At 42.8% G+C, this 20,208-nt stretch overlaps 1 protein-coding gene across 6 annotated transcripts in view; it reads left to right on the top strand.

Moving 5' to 3' along the window:
- GPSM2 (G protein signaling modulator 2) overlaps nt 1–17,504 on the top strand; it is a 60,582-nt gene extending 43,078 nt beyond the window's left edge. For 5 of the 6 annotated variants that reach the window (XM_075833406.1, XM_075833405.1, XM_075833407.1 and 2 more), the window contains 6 exons: nt 1,733–1,862; nt 2,420–2,490; nt 4,670–4,849; nt 8,268–8,430; nt 16,243–16,460; nt 17,215–17,504. In XM_075833406.1, coding sequence (XP_075689521.1) covers nt 1,733–1,862; nt 2,420–2,490; nt 4,670–4,849; nt 8,268–8,430; nt 16,243–16,460; nt 17,215–17,382 — 930 coding nt within the window. In that variant the 3' untranslated portion in view covers nt 17,383–17,504. Of the gene's footprint in view, nt 1–1,732; nt 1,863–2,419; nt 2,491–4,669; nt 4,850–8,267; nt 8,431–9,619; nt 9,871–16,242; nt 16,461–17,214 lie in introns of those variants that run through there. The other variant, XM_075833408.1, reaches the window with a different exon arrangement.
- The last annotated feature ends 2,704 nt before the right edge of the window (nt 17,505–20,208 follow it).

Below are 20,208 nucleotides of genomic sequence, written 5' to 3'. Positions count from 1 at the left end.
TAAAACTATTATTACCAGAAAAAAAATTGCTGAAAAGTAAAAAGAAAGCATAGTTAAAAAAAAAACAATTGTAAAAATGTGAATAGTAAATATGTGTATTAAAATAAGAAAATAAAACTGCATTGCTCATGAAAAATACGCTGCAAAAAAGTTATAGTCATTTAACTAACGCGTGCTAGGAATGGCTAAACAATGTTTGGTCCTGAACTGGTTAAAAGTAAGCGTTCCAACATTATGACTGTAATACCTGTGACTAATATGCGCATCAGCAATAACGCTTCTTTGTAATTGTGAGGCAAAACATTAAGAGATGTTCAGTAGTAAAGTAAGACCTAATAATGGGGATATAGAGCCAATAGAGAAACCATATAAAGCAGCACTCCGGTAAAATGTTTGATCTTTGCTCCCGCTTGGAAAGTACAGGTGATCCACTTGCCGGACAATCTTCTCCAGGCTGCTGATATGTCACGTGACCCGCACTGTGGCTGTCCGAATCCTACAGCGTCGGTTGTGTGAATCTGAAGTCACTTTCTCTATCCTTTCTTATGAGACTCCCATTAAGTGAATGGGGCTTCTAGGAATGCATAGTGAAAGTGACACTGAATCCTACAGCATATGCTGCATGGTCGGGATAGTCACAGTGCGGGTCACATCACATGACGGCCGCCTGAAATGGAGAAGATAATCTGGCAAGAGAATCACCTGCCCTACTTTTTTTTTTTTTACCTGGTGTACACTCCAAACCGATGCAAAGATAAAATATTTTACCGTAGTATTCCTTTCATTTTTACATTTGCAAATGGTGGAAAAGTATTTAAAGAAATGTTCTTCTCATCCTTATTGATTTCAAAGCAAATTTTTCTCATGGCGAATGCCAACCGTTCTCCTCGATTCCACCAGGTTTCAATTGTGTTTAGTGGGCAGGATGGTGTAGTCTGTTGTTCTACCCAGTGAAAATGGAGATTCGTTCTGTTTTTTTGTTTTGATCTGTTAAAAACTCCTCTATCACGGATCTGTCCGAAGCTGAAACCTTAACTCAAATGTGAACCGAGCCTTATCCATAACTTTCATTACATTTCATGGCAAGCGGCCATGATAAAATCAGGTCCGCTCCATGACACTCCTTCATCAATGTCCCCCGGAGCACAATGAGGTTCACCATTATATAAAACCAGAAATAATAAATAGCCTGCTGCCAATAGACATACAAATTCCGTATTTCCAGGGAGCGGCCATATCAAGTCTAAAATGGGAAAGCCCTTGTTGATACAGGAAGTATTCTCATTGTAGGGGTTGTAATTGGTTCCATTAGACCGAGCTTAGCCTCTGTTCACATCTAATTTTTCTTTCCCTACAGTCTGTGTATTTTTTGGGAAATGGTCAGGATGTATATGCTGATTGTATGGCCCTGATGTATGCAACTATGTCCAATACAGTTGCATATGTCACCCTTTCACTTTCATTGTAATAATAAAACAAAGAACTATGCTGTATGGTGTGTGTTTTTTCGTGTGATCCCTCCATATTGTGAATAGTAGTGAGCTACGCTTTTCAATAGAAAAAAAAAAACCTTCTACCGGAGCACACCGCTAAATGCTTGCCACAAGAACACTCGGTATATCTTATGGAAACTTTCAGCGTATACATCAAAAGTATTTCCTGGCTTGTACACCCAATGGTAGAAAAAAAAAGCACATTTTTTTTCCCAACACCTTATTTTATGTCTTGACAGTTGGGTGATCGTAATGGAGAGCTGACCGCACAACTGAACCTCTCTGACCTACAGATGGTGCTGGGACTAAGTTATAGCACCAATACTTCAGTGCTGTCTGAGGTACCCGATTCAGAAACCACTTTACTTGGTAAGAAAATAAAAAAACACATTTCTTCAAGGTTTTTAAACCACTTTATCTGGTTGTTGTTCATTTACACTTTGTGCAGTATTAAACCTTTTACATAGTAGTAATGATTTCAAGGGTTATTAATGTCATCACCTCCAGGATTGCATGTTACAGAAGCAGATCCTTGCTCTGGTAAGGAGATCTGCTAGCAATATTATGTCCATGGTCTTCCAGTATCCAGTTGGAGTTTACCCGTCCAATTCCATTGATTTCCCAATTGAGGAGCGGCACCATATGACTGGCAGCTGCTACTCTCCATGCGTGTCCAACCAAGCTAGCCCAAGCAATACATATTCATGTGTGTATAATGTTTGTTAGCAAAGACCTCAAAATCTACATGGTTGTTCCTTCCCACCTCCAACTCAAGTAAAGAGAAAGTAAGAGGTGTTTCTTAATCATGATCCGCAGTGGAGATGGCGACAGATCCTCTACAATTATAGAACAGATTATTAACCATTTTGTACGATTGTCTGTCTTAAATGAGAAAAGCAAAGAACTCCTATTTCCTGCATTTCCAGGGGCACGGCCACGTTTGAGCAGACGGCACAGCATGGAGAACCTTGAGCTTGTAAAGCTAACACCAGATAAGGTGACTGACCTGAAATTCTCACTAATGTATTATCTGCTGTGCTGGAAACGTGCACGCTGTAAGAATGTATGTTCCCATAGCGCTCACTATAGCAGACCAACAACCAAGTGCTCTCAGGTCTGATGTTAAAGGGAATGTGTTGCCAGAAAAACATGTTTTTTTTTTAAAAATTAAACATTTAGTGTGTGGGTGATTAAACACTGTTCAAATTTTTTTTATTTTTTTGCACGAGTCCAGGTAATATTATAAATTTTTTTCTAATTTATAATACTACCCATTTTTGGTCACTAGATGGAGCTAGTTCCCAAAATTGCAGCATTGCAACATTGGGTTAAAAGCCCTCGCTCTAGTGAGCTCTCAGCATCCCCCCCTCCTTTATCCTGGCTAGTGCCGGGATAAACGAGGGGTTTGAAAGGTTTAACCTCCTACACTGTGTGTCGCCATTTTTTGAGGTAACCCACAGTGTAGTAGGTTTACATACAGTAGTAAACACACACAAACACTAACATACATTGAAATCTCTTACCTGCTCCTGCCGCCGCGGCTCCCTCCGGCCCGTCCGCTCCCTTTGCTGCCGCTGTTCCATGTGCACAAGTCCGGAAGCCGCGACCGGAAGTAGTAATATTACTGTCCGGCCGCGACTTCCGGTCCACAGGAAAATGGCGCCGGACGGCGCCAATTTCGAATAGGACTGTGTGGGAGCGGCGCATGCGCAGTTCACACACAGACGCCGTACACGGCAGTCAATGGGACGGGAGCCGTTCGCAGTCCCTATGGGACTGTGGCTGCCGTATTCCATGTCTGTGTGTGTCGTTAATCGACACACACAGAAATGGAACAAAAAATGGCAGCCCCCATAGGGAAGAAAAAGTGTAAAAATAAGAAACAGTAAAACACAACACACAAATGAAAATAAACGTTTATATTAAGGCACTAACATCTTTAACATATAAAAAAATTATTTGTGATGACACTGTTCCTTTAAGAGACCATGCTCGTTCTGCGGGGTAAGATCCCCCTAGGAGGCAGTTTCCTGGTTGTTATGTCGATAATATAATCCAATTTTTAAAGAGGTATTTTAAATCTTTTTAGTTGTTTTTTTATTCCAACACTTTGGCTACTTATAACTTCTTAGAATATGTGAATTTACAACTAATAAGCAATAGTGACCTATTTATGCATATGTTTTCGCAGTAACACCACACCTGACCGTCCTGACCTTCTGATTTTTGTGGCTGCTACTATATAAATACTTAAAGAGGCTCTGTCACCACATAATAAATGGCCTATCTCCTACATAATGTGATCGGCGCTGTAATGTAGCAGTGTTTTTTATTTAGAAAAACTATAATTTTTGATGGAGTTATGAACAATTTAAACTTTATGCTAATGACTTTCTTAATGGACAACTGGGCATGTTTTACTTTTTGACCAAGTGGGCGTTGTGGGGAGAAGTGTATGACGCTGACCAATCAGCGTCATACACTTCTCCCCATTCATTTACACAGCATATAGTGATCTTATTAGACACTATGTGCAGCCACATACACACACACTAACGTTACTGAAGTGTCCTGAGACTTAATAGACATCGCTTCCAAACAGGACGTGATGTCTATTCAGAATCCTGACACTTCGCTAACGTTTGTGTGTCATTTACAGCACAGCAACCGTAATCTTGCGAGATTACGCTGTAAATGACAGCCCAGCGTGATCTCTATGTGCTGTGCTGTAAATGACACAAACGTTAGCGAAGTGTCAGGATTCTGAATAGACATCACGTCCTGGTTGGTAGTGATTAAGTCTCAGGACACTTGAGTAAAGTTAGTGTGTGTGTATGTGGCTGCACATAGTGATGTAATAAGATCACTATGTGCCGTGTAAATGAATGGAGAGAAGTGTATGACGCTGATTGGTCAGCGTCATACACTTCTCCCCACATTGTCAAAAAGTAAAACACGCCCAGTTGTCCATTGAGAAACTCATTAGCATAAAGTTTAAAATAGGTCATAACTCCGTCAAAAGTGATCGTTTTTCTAAATAAAAAACACTTCTGTAATCTACATTACAGCGCCGATCACATCATGTACAATATAGGCCACTTATAACGTGGTGACAGAGCCTCTTTAATCACTTTCTATAAAATCACTTTCTTCGCCTTTAAAATGTTTTACTTCAGGTGCAGAACTGGAACTGTGAGATCCTTGCAAAGCAGACCTCTCTTCTATCCAAGCCTTCTGCCAAGTTCATGTTTGTCAATAGATTTAAGGGCAAGAAGTTTAAGAACAGCGCATCCAAAGTTCTGCAGGACACCAGTAACTCTTCAGAGGCCAACAGGAAGATGACAAACTCCCAACGAGTATGGTTTTTGTTTTAATGGTTATTTTGCTGTTGGTAGTAAGATTTTGCTTCTTTACGGTTGATAAATTCCATTTAATATGGTATTTCACAATCCAAAAAGTCTAATAATTCAGCACTTGTTTCCAGCATAGACCAGAAACTTAATGTGAAATTTTAGTAAATTGAGCAATGATAACCAAGTAGAAAATTCCTTTTAATATTTTATCTGGCTACACAGCAACCTCTGCTGCGACACCGGCTGCACGGCCAAAGACCGCTGTGTCGCGCTGCCTGCATCGCAAGTAATGAAAGTCAATGTGGCCGCATTGCAACCCACAGGTTGCTTCTACATGACCATCGCAAAAAAATCTAGTGGGTTATTGCGACTATCATGACGTGGCAACTAGCAGGCTGCAACATGGCCGCATTCACTTTTATTAGTTGCGATGCAGGCAGTGACTTGTGTTGCAGCCAAAGTCTCCTTGTAGCCCTATCCTTAAAGGGAATGTGTCGCTAGAATTTTTTTTTTTTTTTTTTTAGTTAAACAGTATATAAATTATTACACATTGTTATTTTTTTCACAAGTCAGGAAACATTATAAATTGGATTCTAATTTATAACATTTCCATGTGCTGGTCACTAGAGGGAGCAATTCCCAAAATTGCAGCATTGGTATGTGGTAAAGCAACCTCATTGCTTTATGCTGCAAAATTGGAGAAGACACACTCGCTCTAGCGTCCTCAAACAATCCCCCCTCCTTTATCCTGGCTAGTGCCAGGAGAAAGGAGGGGCTCGAATGTTCAATCTCCTACACTATGTGCCGCCATTTTTTGAGCGAATGCACAGTGTAGGAGGATTAGATACAGTGGTTAGAACACGAACATACACAAACATAACTTACCTGCTCCTGCCGCCGCCCCTGCCTCCGTTCCTAGTCCTTGCTTCGGAACATATGGACGGAATCCGTGACCGGAAGTAGTCATCTTGCTGTCCGGCCGCGGCTTCCAGTCCACATGAAAATGGCGCCGGATGTCGCACTGCCGAAGACTTTCCATTTGGACTGTGTGGGAGCGGCGCATGCGCCGTTCCCACACAGATGGCGTACACTATTGTGAATGGAACGGCCCCTATAGAGAAGTAAAAGTCAGAAAAAAGTAAAACACAAAAACACAAATAAAATGTATTTTAATAACATACTAAAATCCAAAACATATATAAAAAAAAATTTTTCGTGACACTTTCCCTTTAATATGATGCATGTTCGATAAATAGGTGTTGGTATGCATTGTAATCCGATCTTGTTTGCTGCTGGAAGTATATGTGTTCTATCTATACTATACGAAGTTCTGTACATATGTGCGAGTATACATTTGTCAGTATGTTAAGTGGATGACTTACATTGACTTTAATGTGACTTATTTCTCACAGCATAGGTCTAAATGTTGCACAGCCAAAAAACTGCTGCATCAGGTAACCGTTACCGTTTAGAAAAAAAAACCAAAAAACTGATATAGAATCCTCTGATATTATTGGAAGAAACTGCAAGTGGACACATTCTGTGTCTGGTGGCCCTAGTAGATGTAGTTTGAGAAAACCTGTTTTAGGCCTCATGCACACGACCGTAAAAACTCCCGTTATTACGGGTCGTAATTACGACCCGTAATAACGGGCTCATAGACTTCTATTGGCCACGGGTACCTTCCCGTTTTCTTACGGGAAGGTGCCCGTGCCGTTGAAAAAGATAGAACATGTCCTATTTCAGGCCGTGATAACGGCACGGACAGTCCATAGAAGTCTATGGAGCTCCCGTAATGACGGGTGGCTACATGTGTGCACCCGTCATTACGGCAGCGTTGCTACGCGACGTCAGTAAATAGTCACTGTCCAGGGAGCTGAAAGAGTTAACTGATCGGCAGTAACTCTTTCAGCACCCTGGACAGTGACTACCGATCAGAATAAAGAGCAACCTGTAAAAAATAAAAATAAAAGACGTTCATACTTACCGAGAACTTCCTGCTTCCTCCAGTCCGGTCTCCCGGCCGTTGCCTTGGTGACGCGTCCCTCTCGACATCCGGCCCGACGTCCTGGCCGTCCCTGGATGACGTTTCAGCCCATGTGACCGCTGCAGCCAATCACAGGTCAATCACAGGCTGCAGCGGTCACATGGACTGCCGCGTCATCCAGGGATGTCGGGCTGGATGTGAAGAGAGGGACGCGTCACCAAGACAACGGCCGGTAAGTATGAATTTCTTTAACTTTTATTACAGAAAAGGCTGTCCCTTCTCTCTATCCTGCACTGATAGAGAGAAGGGGCTGCCGATTAGTGCAGTGCTATTTTGCCGCCAAAAACGTGCCCGTAAATACGGGTGGAATACGGGTGACACCGGACCCATATTTACGGGCACGGGTCCGTAAATACTGGTGCAAAACGGGTCGAATACGTGTGACACCGGACCCGTATTTACGGGTGGGAAAAAATACGGTCGTGTGCATGAGGCCTTAGAACATTGTAATGAGCCGTTAACACAGAATGAACATCATAATAGAAGTCACCAGTATTTGGATTATAACCAAAACGTACTTCTAAAAAACAAATCAATGTCCTGGCAATATACAGTTTATTTAAATTCTTTGAAGCAAATGTTTAGAGTTTGTGGCGTTGTACACAGCAAGATTATATGTTGTCACCACTGAAGAACTATGTAATCATTAAAGAGGCTCTGTCACCACATTATAAGAGGCCTATATTGTACATGATGTGATCGGCGCTGTAATGTAGATTACAGCAGTGTTATTTATTTAGAAAAACGATCATTTTTGATGAGTTATGACCTATATCAGCTTTATGCTAATGAGTTTCTCAATGGACAACTGGGCGTGTTTTACTTTTTGGCCAGGTGGGCATTGTACAGATGAGTGTATGACGCGGACCAATCACTGACCAATCGGCGTCATACACTTCTCTCCATTCATTTACACAGCACATAGCGATATAGCTATATCACTATGTGCAGCCACATAAACACACTATAACGTTACTGCAGTGTCCTGACCATGAATATACATTACCTCCAGCCAGGACGTGAAGTGTATTCAGAATCCTGACCACTTCCGTAGCGTCTGTGTGATTTACAGCATAGCAGGCGTAGTCTCGCGAGATTACGCTGTAAGCTGTCATTTACAGTGAGATCTCGCTGTGCTGTAGCATCTATGTGCTTTACAGAAGTGGTCATTGGTCAATGATCGTTTTTCAAAATAAAAAACACTGCTGTAATCTACATTACAGCGGCGATCATAATATGTACAATATAGGCCACTTATAATGTGGTGACAGAGCCTCTTTAAAGACCGTTTTATGGATTCAGTACAGGTTATGCTATAAAGTATTTTCAGACTGTTGGATATGTTGCTCTAACTCTTGTCTCCCTTGTTTCCAGAAATCTGCCATCCCAGACAGTATCGGCGATGAAGGATTCTTTGATCTTTTGAGTCGATTTCAAAGCAACCGAATGGATGATCAGAGGTGCAGTTTACAGGGCAAGAACCTCCTGAGTGTATCTATGGCTGCATCATCAACTCCTCCAAAATCCATGAGAAAATGTATGTTCCGTGTAAATGGCCTGAGGGTTCTTGTAGCTGTAACATTGCTAGTTTAAAGATCACAACGCTCACATCTGCTGCAAAGAATAACTGAAATGTCTTAGGGACTGTTCACATCAAGTTTTTTCTTTTAGCGTGTACGTTTGGAAATCTCCAGACGTATATTCTAAACGTGTCCGTAATCCCTTCCTGACATTTGACATATGGCTACATCATAGCCGGGAAGTATGGAACGGGCTCATGGAGTGAACCCGCTCCATACGATCCCACTCGTTTTAACCCACTTGATGCAGCGGTCAATAGCGACCACAGCATTTAAATAATTAGAAAGAGGGGGGCCACACCCTCGAGAAGCTCATCTCTCCCCCCGCAATGCAATCGCGGGGTAGCAATGATTGTTATGGCTGCCCGGGGGCCTAATGAAGGCCCCCAGGTCTGCCATCTTTGTGCTCCTATAAAGCCCTGCCTCTGGCAGGGCTTAACAGAAGCCTATCCGAAAGAAGATATATTGCAATAGATTAGTATTTCAGTATATAGTGCAAGCGATCCAAGAAAAAAACACTTTATTTTACTAATATTTACTTTTTTTTTCATGTAAAAAATATTAAGTTAAAAAAAAAATCCTTTTACCATTTTCCCCCCTAGAGCATTGTAAAAAAATAAATAAAATAAACATAATTGGTATTGCTGCATCCGTAAAATTCTGAACTATTACAATATATCATTATTTAACCCGCATGGTGAACGCCGTAAGAGAAAAAAAAAAGTGACCGCCAGAATCGCTATTTTTTTTTGGTCGCCTCATCCACCCAAAATTGAATAAAACTTACCATTTTGGGGTACGTCGCATGTAAAAATTATTTGATATTAAACACTACAGCTTAGCCCGCAAACAATAAGCCATCCTATCACTTAATCGTCTGAAAAATAAAAAGTTATGGCTCCCAGAATTTGGCGTCACAAAATAAATTAGAATTTATACACTTAGATTTTTCCTTGTAAAAGTAGTAAAACATAGAAAAAAACTATATATATTTGGTATTGCCATAATCTTATTGACCCGCAGAATGAAGTTAACATGTTTTAATTGTACAGTGAATTCCGTAAAAACGAAGCGCAAAAAACAATGGAGGAATCGCTGTTTTTTTATTTTATTTTCTAACCCACAAATTTTTTCCCCATTTCCTAGTAAATTATATGGCACAATAAATGGCACTACAAACAACTATAACTCGTTCCGCAGAAATCAAGCCCTCAAAGGACTATATCGATGGAAAAATGAAAAAGTTATAGCTTTTGGAATGTGGGGAGAAAAAAAAACGAAAATGTAATCTGAAAGTTGTTTACGGCGGGAAGGGGTTAAAGCTCCATTGTCAGATGACAACCAAAAGTGTCCTTTTGGTCTCAGTGTGAATGGTCCATGCACTGCAAAAAAAAGGGGTATGGAATAGTGTAGTAGACTAGGCAATTCCATCCTCCAGAGTCCAATAAAAAAACGTATGTTACCAAGAATTTTTTCTCATTTTTTTTCATTAGGAGGAATTAGGATTACAGGTTTGACTTGTGTTCCCCCTCTTGGCGGGCGCACAGTGTCATATGAATATACACTGTCCAACCTACCTATGAAGACAAGTGGGACAAGAGCGTCAGCTCCCCTGTCACCCACCAGCCTAAAGAGTACCTCTACTACTCCCACCAGTGCCCCTTTAGTAAAAGAGGTAACACTGAGCGGGTGCTTCTGCTGGTCAGTACATCTGGGAGGAGAGCAGGGTGAATGTTACTTCAACTCTAACTCCCTGCAGAAACGTGCATTATCCTAGCAGAGCTGGACTCAGACAGTGCAGTTATTCTAGTACAGCTAGGTAAGGCAGCCATTACTCCCTAAATAAGAGTACCTTTTGCTGTGCAGTTTGAGTTGCATTTTCTTTTCTTTTTTTTTTTAACTTTCTCTCCCTTTTTTAGTGTGAAGTCAGGTAAACCACTCTACTGCCATATCTGACCCTAAAAGGGAACCCTTACGCCAGACAAACTTTACGGTTTAATATGTATTTTCCAAGTGCAATACGAATTTGTTTTGTGGTCAGTCTACTTCCTTGTGCAATGCATGACGGCCTCCTAGCCAACCCCCAGTATTTCTCACCACAGGTATGATGGGTTTGGCTGCGGAATGGGCTAATTACATTTTCCGGTTGGTTGATAAACTGACGAACATCACAGTCCACCCTGGGTGGCATGTCTACCCGCCCAACCCTGGACTCTTGTTTTGCTTGTCCTCATGAGGACTCTTTGTCCATGTCTTCCTCTAGTGGTAGACCCCTTAAGTGAATCAGGTCCTCTCGCCTGGCTTAGTTTCCCCCTCCTCCTCAGTTTCACCGCCTCTACCTGAAGTTGGGTCTGGTTCTTCTCTGATTCAGTGGGTAAGAGTTCTGCCCCACCTTTGGTGAAAATACTTATTAGGGCTGTAAGTGACACCCTTCAGGTCTCTGATTCTGCACCTTCCACTGACTCCATTTCCTTTCTTCAGCCTCAGTATTCCCAGGCTGTTTTCCAGCCCACTCGGAACTTGGCGGTATTGTACTTAAGCACTCAAACTAGAAGTTTTCTTACCCTAGATTCTGGATATTTTATACCGCCTTTCAGAACGGGAACTTTTCCACATGGGTTAGGTGTCCAGCGGGGGATTCTCAGATTTCTCGTTTAGCCAAGGCTACTGCTTTACCTATGACTGACTCCACTTCCTTCAACCTTATCTCTAATGCATCCAAGTTTATCTGTGAAGTTGCCCTTGACACTGCCCGTCTAGTGGCTCGGGCCTCCGTTTCTTCCATCGCTATTCACAGGGCTACCTGGCTTAAGGCATGGTCTAGTGATTTGGCACTGCTCTCACATTTGCAGGTTCCCTTCTCTTTGGACTTAAATTGGATGGGATAATCTCAGAAGCCATGAGTTACAAAAGCACCCATCTTCCTCAAAATAGGACTAAGCGGACTACTCTGGCCAAAAAGGCGGGTCCGCGTCTTTGGTCCTTTTTTGGGTTCTCCAACATCACATCCTCCGGGCCCAACTTCTTTTAAGGCGCGCCCCTCCAGGCGCCCCCGATCTCCATTAATGAAGGCTGGTGTCCACAAGGCCACTTCTGCCTGAAGGTGTGCCCCCACTTTATTTACCTCGGGTGAATAAGCTTCTACTCTTCAATGATGTCTGGCGCTCACATTTTGGATGCCTGGGTTCAGGAGGTGGTATTCTCTGGATACAAAATAGAATTTGTCAGCCTCCCTCAGTCTGCTGTTCTGCAGTCACACACCAGGTCAACTGCCTTTTTTTCCTGCAATCGAGACTGCTTCAAGGAGTCATCGTTCCGTTGCCCCAGAACCAAAGGTTCCGGGGTTTCTATTCCAACCTTTCTGTTGTCCAATCGGCCCATCCAGAACCTTGTGCGCATTGAGATGCTTGTTCGGGTTCAGATCGAATCTGTTTGGACTGTCATTGCTTCCATGGAACAGGGGGAATTTCTTCCTTACGTGGACATCAAGGAGGCATATTTGCACGTCCCTATCTGCCTTACGCACCAGCACTTTGTGGTACTGTCCTGACAAAACTAGTTTTTGGCGCTTCCCTTCAGTCTGGCCACGGCCCTGAGAATCTTTACGAAGGTTCTCTCCATCGTGATGTCACCTCTTCTCACCAGGGGGGGTGTTGGTCACCCTGTACTTGGATGATATTATGATCAAGCCTCCCTGGAGGGAGGACAATGAGACGTCTCTCCAGAGCATTCTGAACAGTCTGGTTGGATTATCAACCGATCCAAGACTTACCTGTCTCCGATGCAGCAGATCGTATTCTTGGGGGTTGCCTTCGACACTTGCTTGACAAAGGTTTTCCTTTCTTTGGAGCATCTCATGATTCTCAGGACGAAAATTCCTTTCCTAATGACGGCTGTGCCAACTTCGCTCTGCCTCTGCATGTGGACAGGTTCCAAGGCCACTATTGCTCTTTAGATCTGGGCTGTGATTTTTAGTAAGCCCATCGGTCCAAGGGTAAAGGTTCTCCCGGTCACTGCTTATTCCACTAGGGCTGTTGGTACCTCCTGGACGGTAAGGCACCAGGATTCAGATTTGCAAAGCTGCTACCTGTGCTTCGGTGCACATTTTCATAATGTTCTACCAGATCCACTCTTTGACCACCTCTGATGCCAGTCTGTGTCACAAGGTGCTGTAGGCTTAGGCAGGTCCCATGGCTGTCGTCTTTTAAATGTTTCCTTTCCAACCCTCTGGGACTGCTTTAGGACGTCCCATGGTGCTGTATCCCCCAATGATTTTAACAAACAAATTGCATTTTTGTATTTGCTGTATAATCCTCTTATCTTTACATTTAACAGGGGAGACTAATCTGATCCTCTATGGTTTTCTAGGCCCAGGAATTTTTGTTGTGGTTGTTGGTGGGGGTTTTTTCTTCGGAGATTGTGGACATGATATTTGTTTTTTTTTTGGTCTTCTCCTACTGCTTTTGTACATAAACCTGATGAAAACCTAGGTCCTAGGTTGAGACGTGTAGCAATTCTTTTTATTAGTGTTTGTCATATTATATGTTCGTTCAGGATAAGAAAAAGAAACCTATTCTCCATTATCGTGATTGTGCATATATCGCCAACGGGAGCGCTCGATATAGGAGCTTTTTTTTTCTTCAGTCCACTCTGCATTCGTTGGACGCTGGGAGAATCCCTATTCCTAGGGAACAGATACCCAGAGTCCGCTCCGGAGGCCAGCGAACCATGATGTATAGAGGTCCACTACGACCCGATATGTGAAAGTTGAGTTGTGCCGACCATCCAGCACAACCTCACCAGGTGAGCCTTCATGTTTCACCATTTATCAGTTGCACCCACGTTTAAAACATTAATACCCCAGGGGAGAGCCGGATTTGTCCCATTTTTTTTTTTTGTCTAACATGTTTTTGTACAAACTGATTTAAGCCAGTCTGTGGGAAGGATATGGCATGTCAGGAAAGAGCCTTGGCTCGATACAATCTAGTGTTATACTCCTAGTTGCAAGGACCTTTTACCTATGGTGCTGTGGCCCCAAACAATTCAACAAAAGCCTATGGGTGACAGATGTTACTATATGGCATCCGTTAAATTGGATAGCTCATGAGCTTTTCAATAGCTTTTCATGACCTATCTGTTAAGCGGATGCCATTATAACCTATGGGGTGACGAATGACACTTTTAGGCTTTAACCCCAATCTACCTTTAATGTATGTCTGAAGCTTTTCTTGCCATGTATGACAAACGTAGGCCAAAAAACGTGATGTGAACAGCCTTTTAGTTTTACTGTAGTTGCTTTAAGTATCTGTGTTTATATGCTTGAGTAACATTTTCCTAGTTAGCTCTGTTAACACCAGTGTTATGCTTTGGACAATTCCTACATGTTAGGCCTCATGCACACGACCGTAAAAACACCCGTTTATTACGGGTCGTAATTATGACCCGTAATAACGGGCTCATAGACTTCTATTGGCCACGGGTACCTTCCCGTTTTCTTATGGGAAGGTGCCCGTGCCGTTGAAAAAGATAGAACATGTCCTATTTCAGGCCGTAATAACGGCACGGACAGCCCATAGAAGTCCATGGGGCTCCCGTAATAACGGGTGACTACGTGTGTGCACCCGTCATTACGGGAGCGTTGCTAGGCGACGTTGGTAAATAGTCACTGTCCAGAGTGCTGAAAGAGTTAACTGATCGGCAGTAACTCTTTCAGCACGCTGGACAGTGAATTCCGATCAGAATATAGAGCAACCTGTAAAAAAAAAAAAAGACGTTCATACTTACTGAGAACGTCCTGCTTCCTCCAGTCCGGTCTCCCGGCCGTTGCCTTGGTGACGCGTCCCTCTCGACATGCGGCCCGACTTCCCTGGATGACGTTTCAGCCCATGTGACCGCTGCAGCCAATCACAGGTTGCAGCGGTCACATGGACTGCCGCGTCATCCAGGGATGTCGGGCTGGATGTGAAGAGAGGGACGCGTCACCAAGGCAACGGCCGGGTAAGTATGAATTTCTTTAACTTTTATTACAGAAAGGGCTGTCCCTTCTCTCTATCCTGCACTGATACAGAGAAGGGGCTGCCGATTACTGCAGTGTAATTTTGCAGCCAAAAACGTGCCCGTAAATACGGGTGGAATACGGGTGACACCGGGCCCGTATTTACAGGCACGGGCCCGTAAATATTGGTGCAAAACGGGTCGAATACGTGTGACACCGGACCCGTATTTACGCCAGTATTTACGGGTGGGAAAAAATACTTTCGTGTGCATGAGGCCTTAGAAGGGTCTCTTGAGAATAATCAAACCACAAATTGCTCCCCCTTAAAAAGTGCCCAGCGATCAGCTTTAAACTGTGGGGAAACCTGGCTGTAAGGTCTTATTGAGACGTCTGTCTGTGCGATCTGTCACATACAGACAGTGTGTCTGCTGGATTTCCCAGAGTGACCACATTTCAGGGAAGCAGGATCCTAGCATCATACTTATCTGTGATGTTAGGAGTCCCTTCTTCCCCTCAGGAATGCTGTCCCGTACTGAAAACATGATTACAATTGGCGCCTTTCCTGTATGAATGTGCATTTTGAAATAGCTGCAAATTACTTAGTAGGGCCGCCCACTGGACTCCTAAACCCAGAAAGAGGATTAAAGGAATAAATTACAAATTCTACTAAATCTTTTCCCACAAAAATCCATCTAAATCTTCTCAGCTCCTCCTGCTCTATAACATGCTGCCCGCAGATTGGACTGCGTTTTTAACATGACAGAGACAAAAATAAAAAAAAGTGTCTTTTTTTTTTTTTTTTTTTTTTTCTTTTTAAGGCATTTGCCACCACAAAAGTCCCATTGAATCCCAAAGGTTCTGTTAACTGAAATATTACGCTGCATTTTCCAGAAACCGAAGATAATAGCCATTCAGTGAGATGGCCATTCAGTGTAAAGGTGGCCAATGTTCTGGAAACAGCAGAGCTCTTTTTGCTACGCGGTTTCTCGCTCTCCCATTCACTTCTATGGGAGTTACGAACACAACGTAGCACAGTGAGCTTGGCTGATTCTGTAATGCCGGAGATCTCTTCACTGAGTCTCAGCGTGGATGCAGCGGCCGCCTCACTGGACGAAGTTGAGGGACTCCAGCTCTCGAGATAGGTGAAGATTCCAGAACTGGAATCTTCACCTATCAGATATTTATAGCATATCCGGTGGATATGCCATAAATGTCTAAGATGGGACTATCCCTTTAAGAGAAAAATTCTGATAATGAACAGAACCGTACACTGCCGGAGACTAGCGATTTACAAACTTCTATTTCATGCATATTTTTTTAAAAAATACCTGTTCTCTTTGTCTATAGCCTTCTCTCTAAGGGTATGTTCACACGCGAACTCAAAAACGTCTGAAAATACGGAGCTGTTTTCAAGGGAAAACAGCTCCTGATTTTCAGCCGTTTTTTAAGCCACTCGCGTTTTTCGTGGGGTTTTTTTACGGTCGTTTTTGGAGCGGTTTTCAATACAGTCTATGAAAAACCGCTCCAAAAACGTCCCAAGAAGTGACCTGCATTTCTTTTTCGTGGCCGTTTTTCAAAACAGAACGCCGTTTTTCACATTGAAATGGGCAGATGTTTGGAGGCGTTCTGCTTCCGATTTTTCGGCCCGAAAATAGGCCGTGTGAATATACCCTCAAGAGATAAGTTTCTTAGGCACTCAATAGTTCATCATATAATAAATCCTCACATTCAGTCTGTTTGGTGATTTGTGTGACCTTTTATTAATTTTCTGCAGCCTTATCTGCATCTGCTGTATCCCCCCATACTGATGAGTTTCTGGACCTCTTAGCCAGCTCACAGAGTCGGAGGTTGGATGATCAGAGGGCCAGCTTCAGCAATCTACCTGGACTGAGAATCGGCCAAGAGCACAGTAACTCCGTTCTGGGCCACCTGATGGCCACTGAGAATCGTGAGCCAGATGATGATTTCTTCGACATGCTTGTTAAATGTCAGGTAAGATAGAACCTACATTAAAATATCATTTAATGCACGTTTTTATCTACATTACCACTAACTTTAGCAAAACATTTCGGCCCTAGATATCCTCTTTTTACTGGAGCTCTATCGTATAAGCTAATTAGGGGTTTATCAGTTTTGTCTTTTTTTTGAATTTTTATTTTTGTTATTCGTCGACTAATTTAGCGCAGTACATGTAATAAAGCAATGTATATTCAACACATACACACAGTGCTAATACATTTGTCCTCCCATCAGGGCAAATAGACAGGTCACCCCCCCCCCACCCCTATTATCAAGGACATGCCCTTTTACAAGCAGGGATATATTAAATCGGTCTGTACTAGGTAAGGCTTTGTTTACTGCGCCTGGGTCCCGTTCCGTCAGAGCTTTCTGTCGAACGGGACCCTGACTGACACAAACGGAAACCAAAAGTTTCCATTTCCATCACCATTGATTTTAAATGGTGACGGATCCGGTGCCAATTGTTTCCGTCTGTCTCCGTTGTTTACGTCGTTGACGGAATCAATAGCGTAGTTGACTACGGAACCCTTGCAAAACGAAGACGAACGGAACCCATTGGCACCGGATCAGTCACCATTGAAATCAATGGTGATGGAAACGGAAATTTATGGTTTCAATTTGTGTCATTCAGGGCTCCGCTCCGACGGAGCCCTAAGGCAGATGTGAACGAAGCCTAACAGTGAAGTTAAAAAAAATAAAAAATTGAGATGTTTCTTTTTGATTTCAGGGATCACGCTTAGATGACCAACGCTGTGCACCTCCTCCTCCACCTAAGAAAGGTCCCACCGTCCCAGATGAAGACTTCTTCAGTCTCATTCTGCGTGCACAGGCCAAGCGCATGGATGAACAGAGGGTGACGTTATCTTCGCACCTCAGGAGACCAAACTCAAGCTAGGGAAAGCTCATACTGTGCCCTTTCCTGCAATCTTCTATGGATAGCGGTTAAAAAAAATGAATCAGGGGTTTTTCATAGTACTGTAATTTTTATACTCTTCTGTAAAGTAGAACTACTTGCCAGGCACCATTTTATACTTCGTGTGTGTGGGCACTTCCAGTATTACTGTTCCTTCCAGTCAGCAGATGAGTCCTCGCTAACGCAAAACCTCACATACTGCCATTGTATGATGCTTATGGCGACTCATACATGGCATGGATTGGTTAGCGTCTCTAATGCTTGAGGAGCTTCCAGGACAATATGTAACTGTACAAATCCTGTATGTGTACAAAGTACCTCCTATGGCACAGAGAACCTGAGTAGAAATTGTAGTGTATGGCCTTTCTGCGTGGAAAGTTGTGTTTTTGTGTGTGTTTTTGTGTGTGTGTGTGTGTGTGTGTGTGTGTGTGTGTGTGTGTGTGTGTGTTTTGTCCGTTTTTTTGTATTTTTATAAACTATGCCTTTACAAAAAGGGTGTTTGGATAAGTGGGGCTAAGGACTGGCACAGCAAGAGTTGTGCTATATCATTGCACTTGTTTGTAAATCTAGACCATAAACTAAAGCACTAAAGATTGTTATGTAAATATTCTTATCTGACTTTAACTGGTAGTTTTAATCTTTTATTTGCGTGAAACCTGCTCTGCTGTGCTCAGTAGGTGCCTCTGGTGGCTGGCAAAATTATGGTACTGACTTTGGGATTATGAACTCCACTGCAGGAAATATAGAAGTGGATGAAGCGGAGATTAAACGTTCATCTGACCGCTATCTGCCCTCCTAAACGCGCTCATTCAGGTAGTTTGATGGTGGAGGTTATTTCAATAGGTTGGATTGACATAAGGGACTGCCAAACAGCTCTAGTGCCGCTCATCTCCTGTGGAAACAAAGATCCATAGAAATATTCAGATCGATTTTCATAGAAAATAATGAATATTCGGTAACAAATCACACTGCAGGCAACACAATTTGTCTTCTATGGGGAGAAAATATCGCTGCAACTGCCACCTAATAGCAGAAAAGCAGCTTGCTAGATCAGTTGCTGCAGGTCTAGGTACCTCCATAGAAAATAATGTACTGCTGCTTGCATTGCCTGCTGTGTAGCCTACATCTCGGAGTTGGTGTATAGAATGTGGAGTTTTTCAACTACTTTTTACCTTCTGGTCAATTCTGTTCAGTAAAACTTCTGTTTTATAGAATACCTGCTTTGAAGGACTATTTTTAATAACGGTACTGTTCGTGTTCTGCCTGGGCTGGCTTTTATGTTACGATTGTGTAATAATGTTTTCATGCATTTTTGAAATGACAAGAAAAACCTTCATATTCTTACACCACTAATTGTTGGGTTTTATTTTTTTTCAAAACCATGTGACGGAGACAGGAATAAAATCCTAGTTTAGAACACTAATCTGTTTTGAATTGATTTTTTTTGGTGTGTGTGTGTGTTGCATAACCTTTCGGCTATCCCTTCTTGGTGTTGCAAGTCGAGGAAGTAGCAGGTATCTCGAAGATTTGCAAATTATAAGATTTTCAAGCACATGGCTCCAATCCTTGGCATGTGGGAGAGGCATAAAATCCAGATTGAAAGCAAAGATTTTAGCCACATGAAACCTCAAAAATTGGATCGAGAGGTGTGGGATGATTGTGCCACTTGTTGCAAACTGAGAGGGACAGAATCCTTGAACTGAGAGGCCTTGGTTTATCACTTCGGTAGATCGCTACGTGCCTTAGCCGAGATGTCCGCACTGTTTGTTGATCGGGAATGACCGTAAGAGGTGTGCGGAGACAAACCTCTGCACGGATGAATAGTTTGATTGGAAGAATGGCACATAGTAATCCATTCTGTACTTCCTAGTGAAATTGGACGTCCCATCTCAAGCCACAAACCATCAGAAGGCATTTGCACAACATTGGGTTATGAGCCAGATGTCCAGCTACAGGTGTCCGATTGACCACACGCCACCGTTCTCAAAGGCTATCATTGTGCACAGCAAGACTAAAATGGAGGTCTATCCTCTTCAGCGATAAGTCCCGCTTTGGTCTTGGACCCAATGATAGCTAGAGATTGGTCTGGAGACCACTTGGGCAATGCCATGAAGAGGCCTTTACAAGGGAACGTCGCACTCCCGGTATGATGGGGTGGTATAATGTACGGTAGCCAGACAGCTCTAGTCTTCATTTCAGGTACACGAACAGCTCGGCGTTACATTGATTTGGTCTCTGAAACAGTGGTATGGCCATGTCACCAAAGAAGGTCTGTGGTTAGTTCTCCAAGATGTTTAGCACAACATCCCTGCCGAGTTCCTTCAAAAACTGTGTGCAACTGTATTTTGAAGAATTGATGCTGTTTTTAAGGCAAAGGGTGGTCACATCAAATATTGATTTGATTTAGATTTTTCTTTTGTTCATTCACTTTGCATCCTATTAAAGGGGTTTTCCACTACTTACCAGATAGGTCATCTGTTACATAGGTTGAAAAAAAGACACCGGTCCATCAAGTTCAACCTTTCTCAATAAATTATACGTCATTCATTGCTTGATTACAGCACACAAGAAAATAACGACCGCACACCGCGAACACCAATGCCACGTACACCACTAAGGCCGGATTCACACGAGCGTGTGCGTTTTGCGCACGCAAAAGGCACTTGACAGCTCCGTGTGTCAGCCCCGTATGATGCGCGGCTGCGTGCTTTTCGCGCAGCCGCCATCATTATGACACTCCGTTTGGATGTTTGTAAACAGAAAAGTACGTGGTGCTTTTCTGTTTTCATTCATCCTTTTCACAGCTGT

The sequence above is a fragment of the Rhinoderma darwinii genome, chromosome 7, assembly GCF_050947455.1.
Source record: "Rhinoderma darwinii isolate aRhiDar2 chromosome 7, aRhiDar2.hap1, whole genome shotgun sequence".
In the NCBI taxonomy this organism is placed as follows: Eukaryota; Metazoa; Chordata; class Amphibia; order Anura; family Rhinodermatidae; genus Rhinoderma; species Rhinoderma darwinii.
The sequence above is the reverse complement of the archived record's forward strand: the minus strand, read 5'-3'. Positions and strand labels throughout refer to the sequence as shown.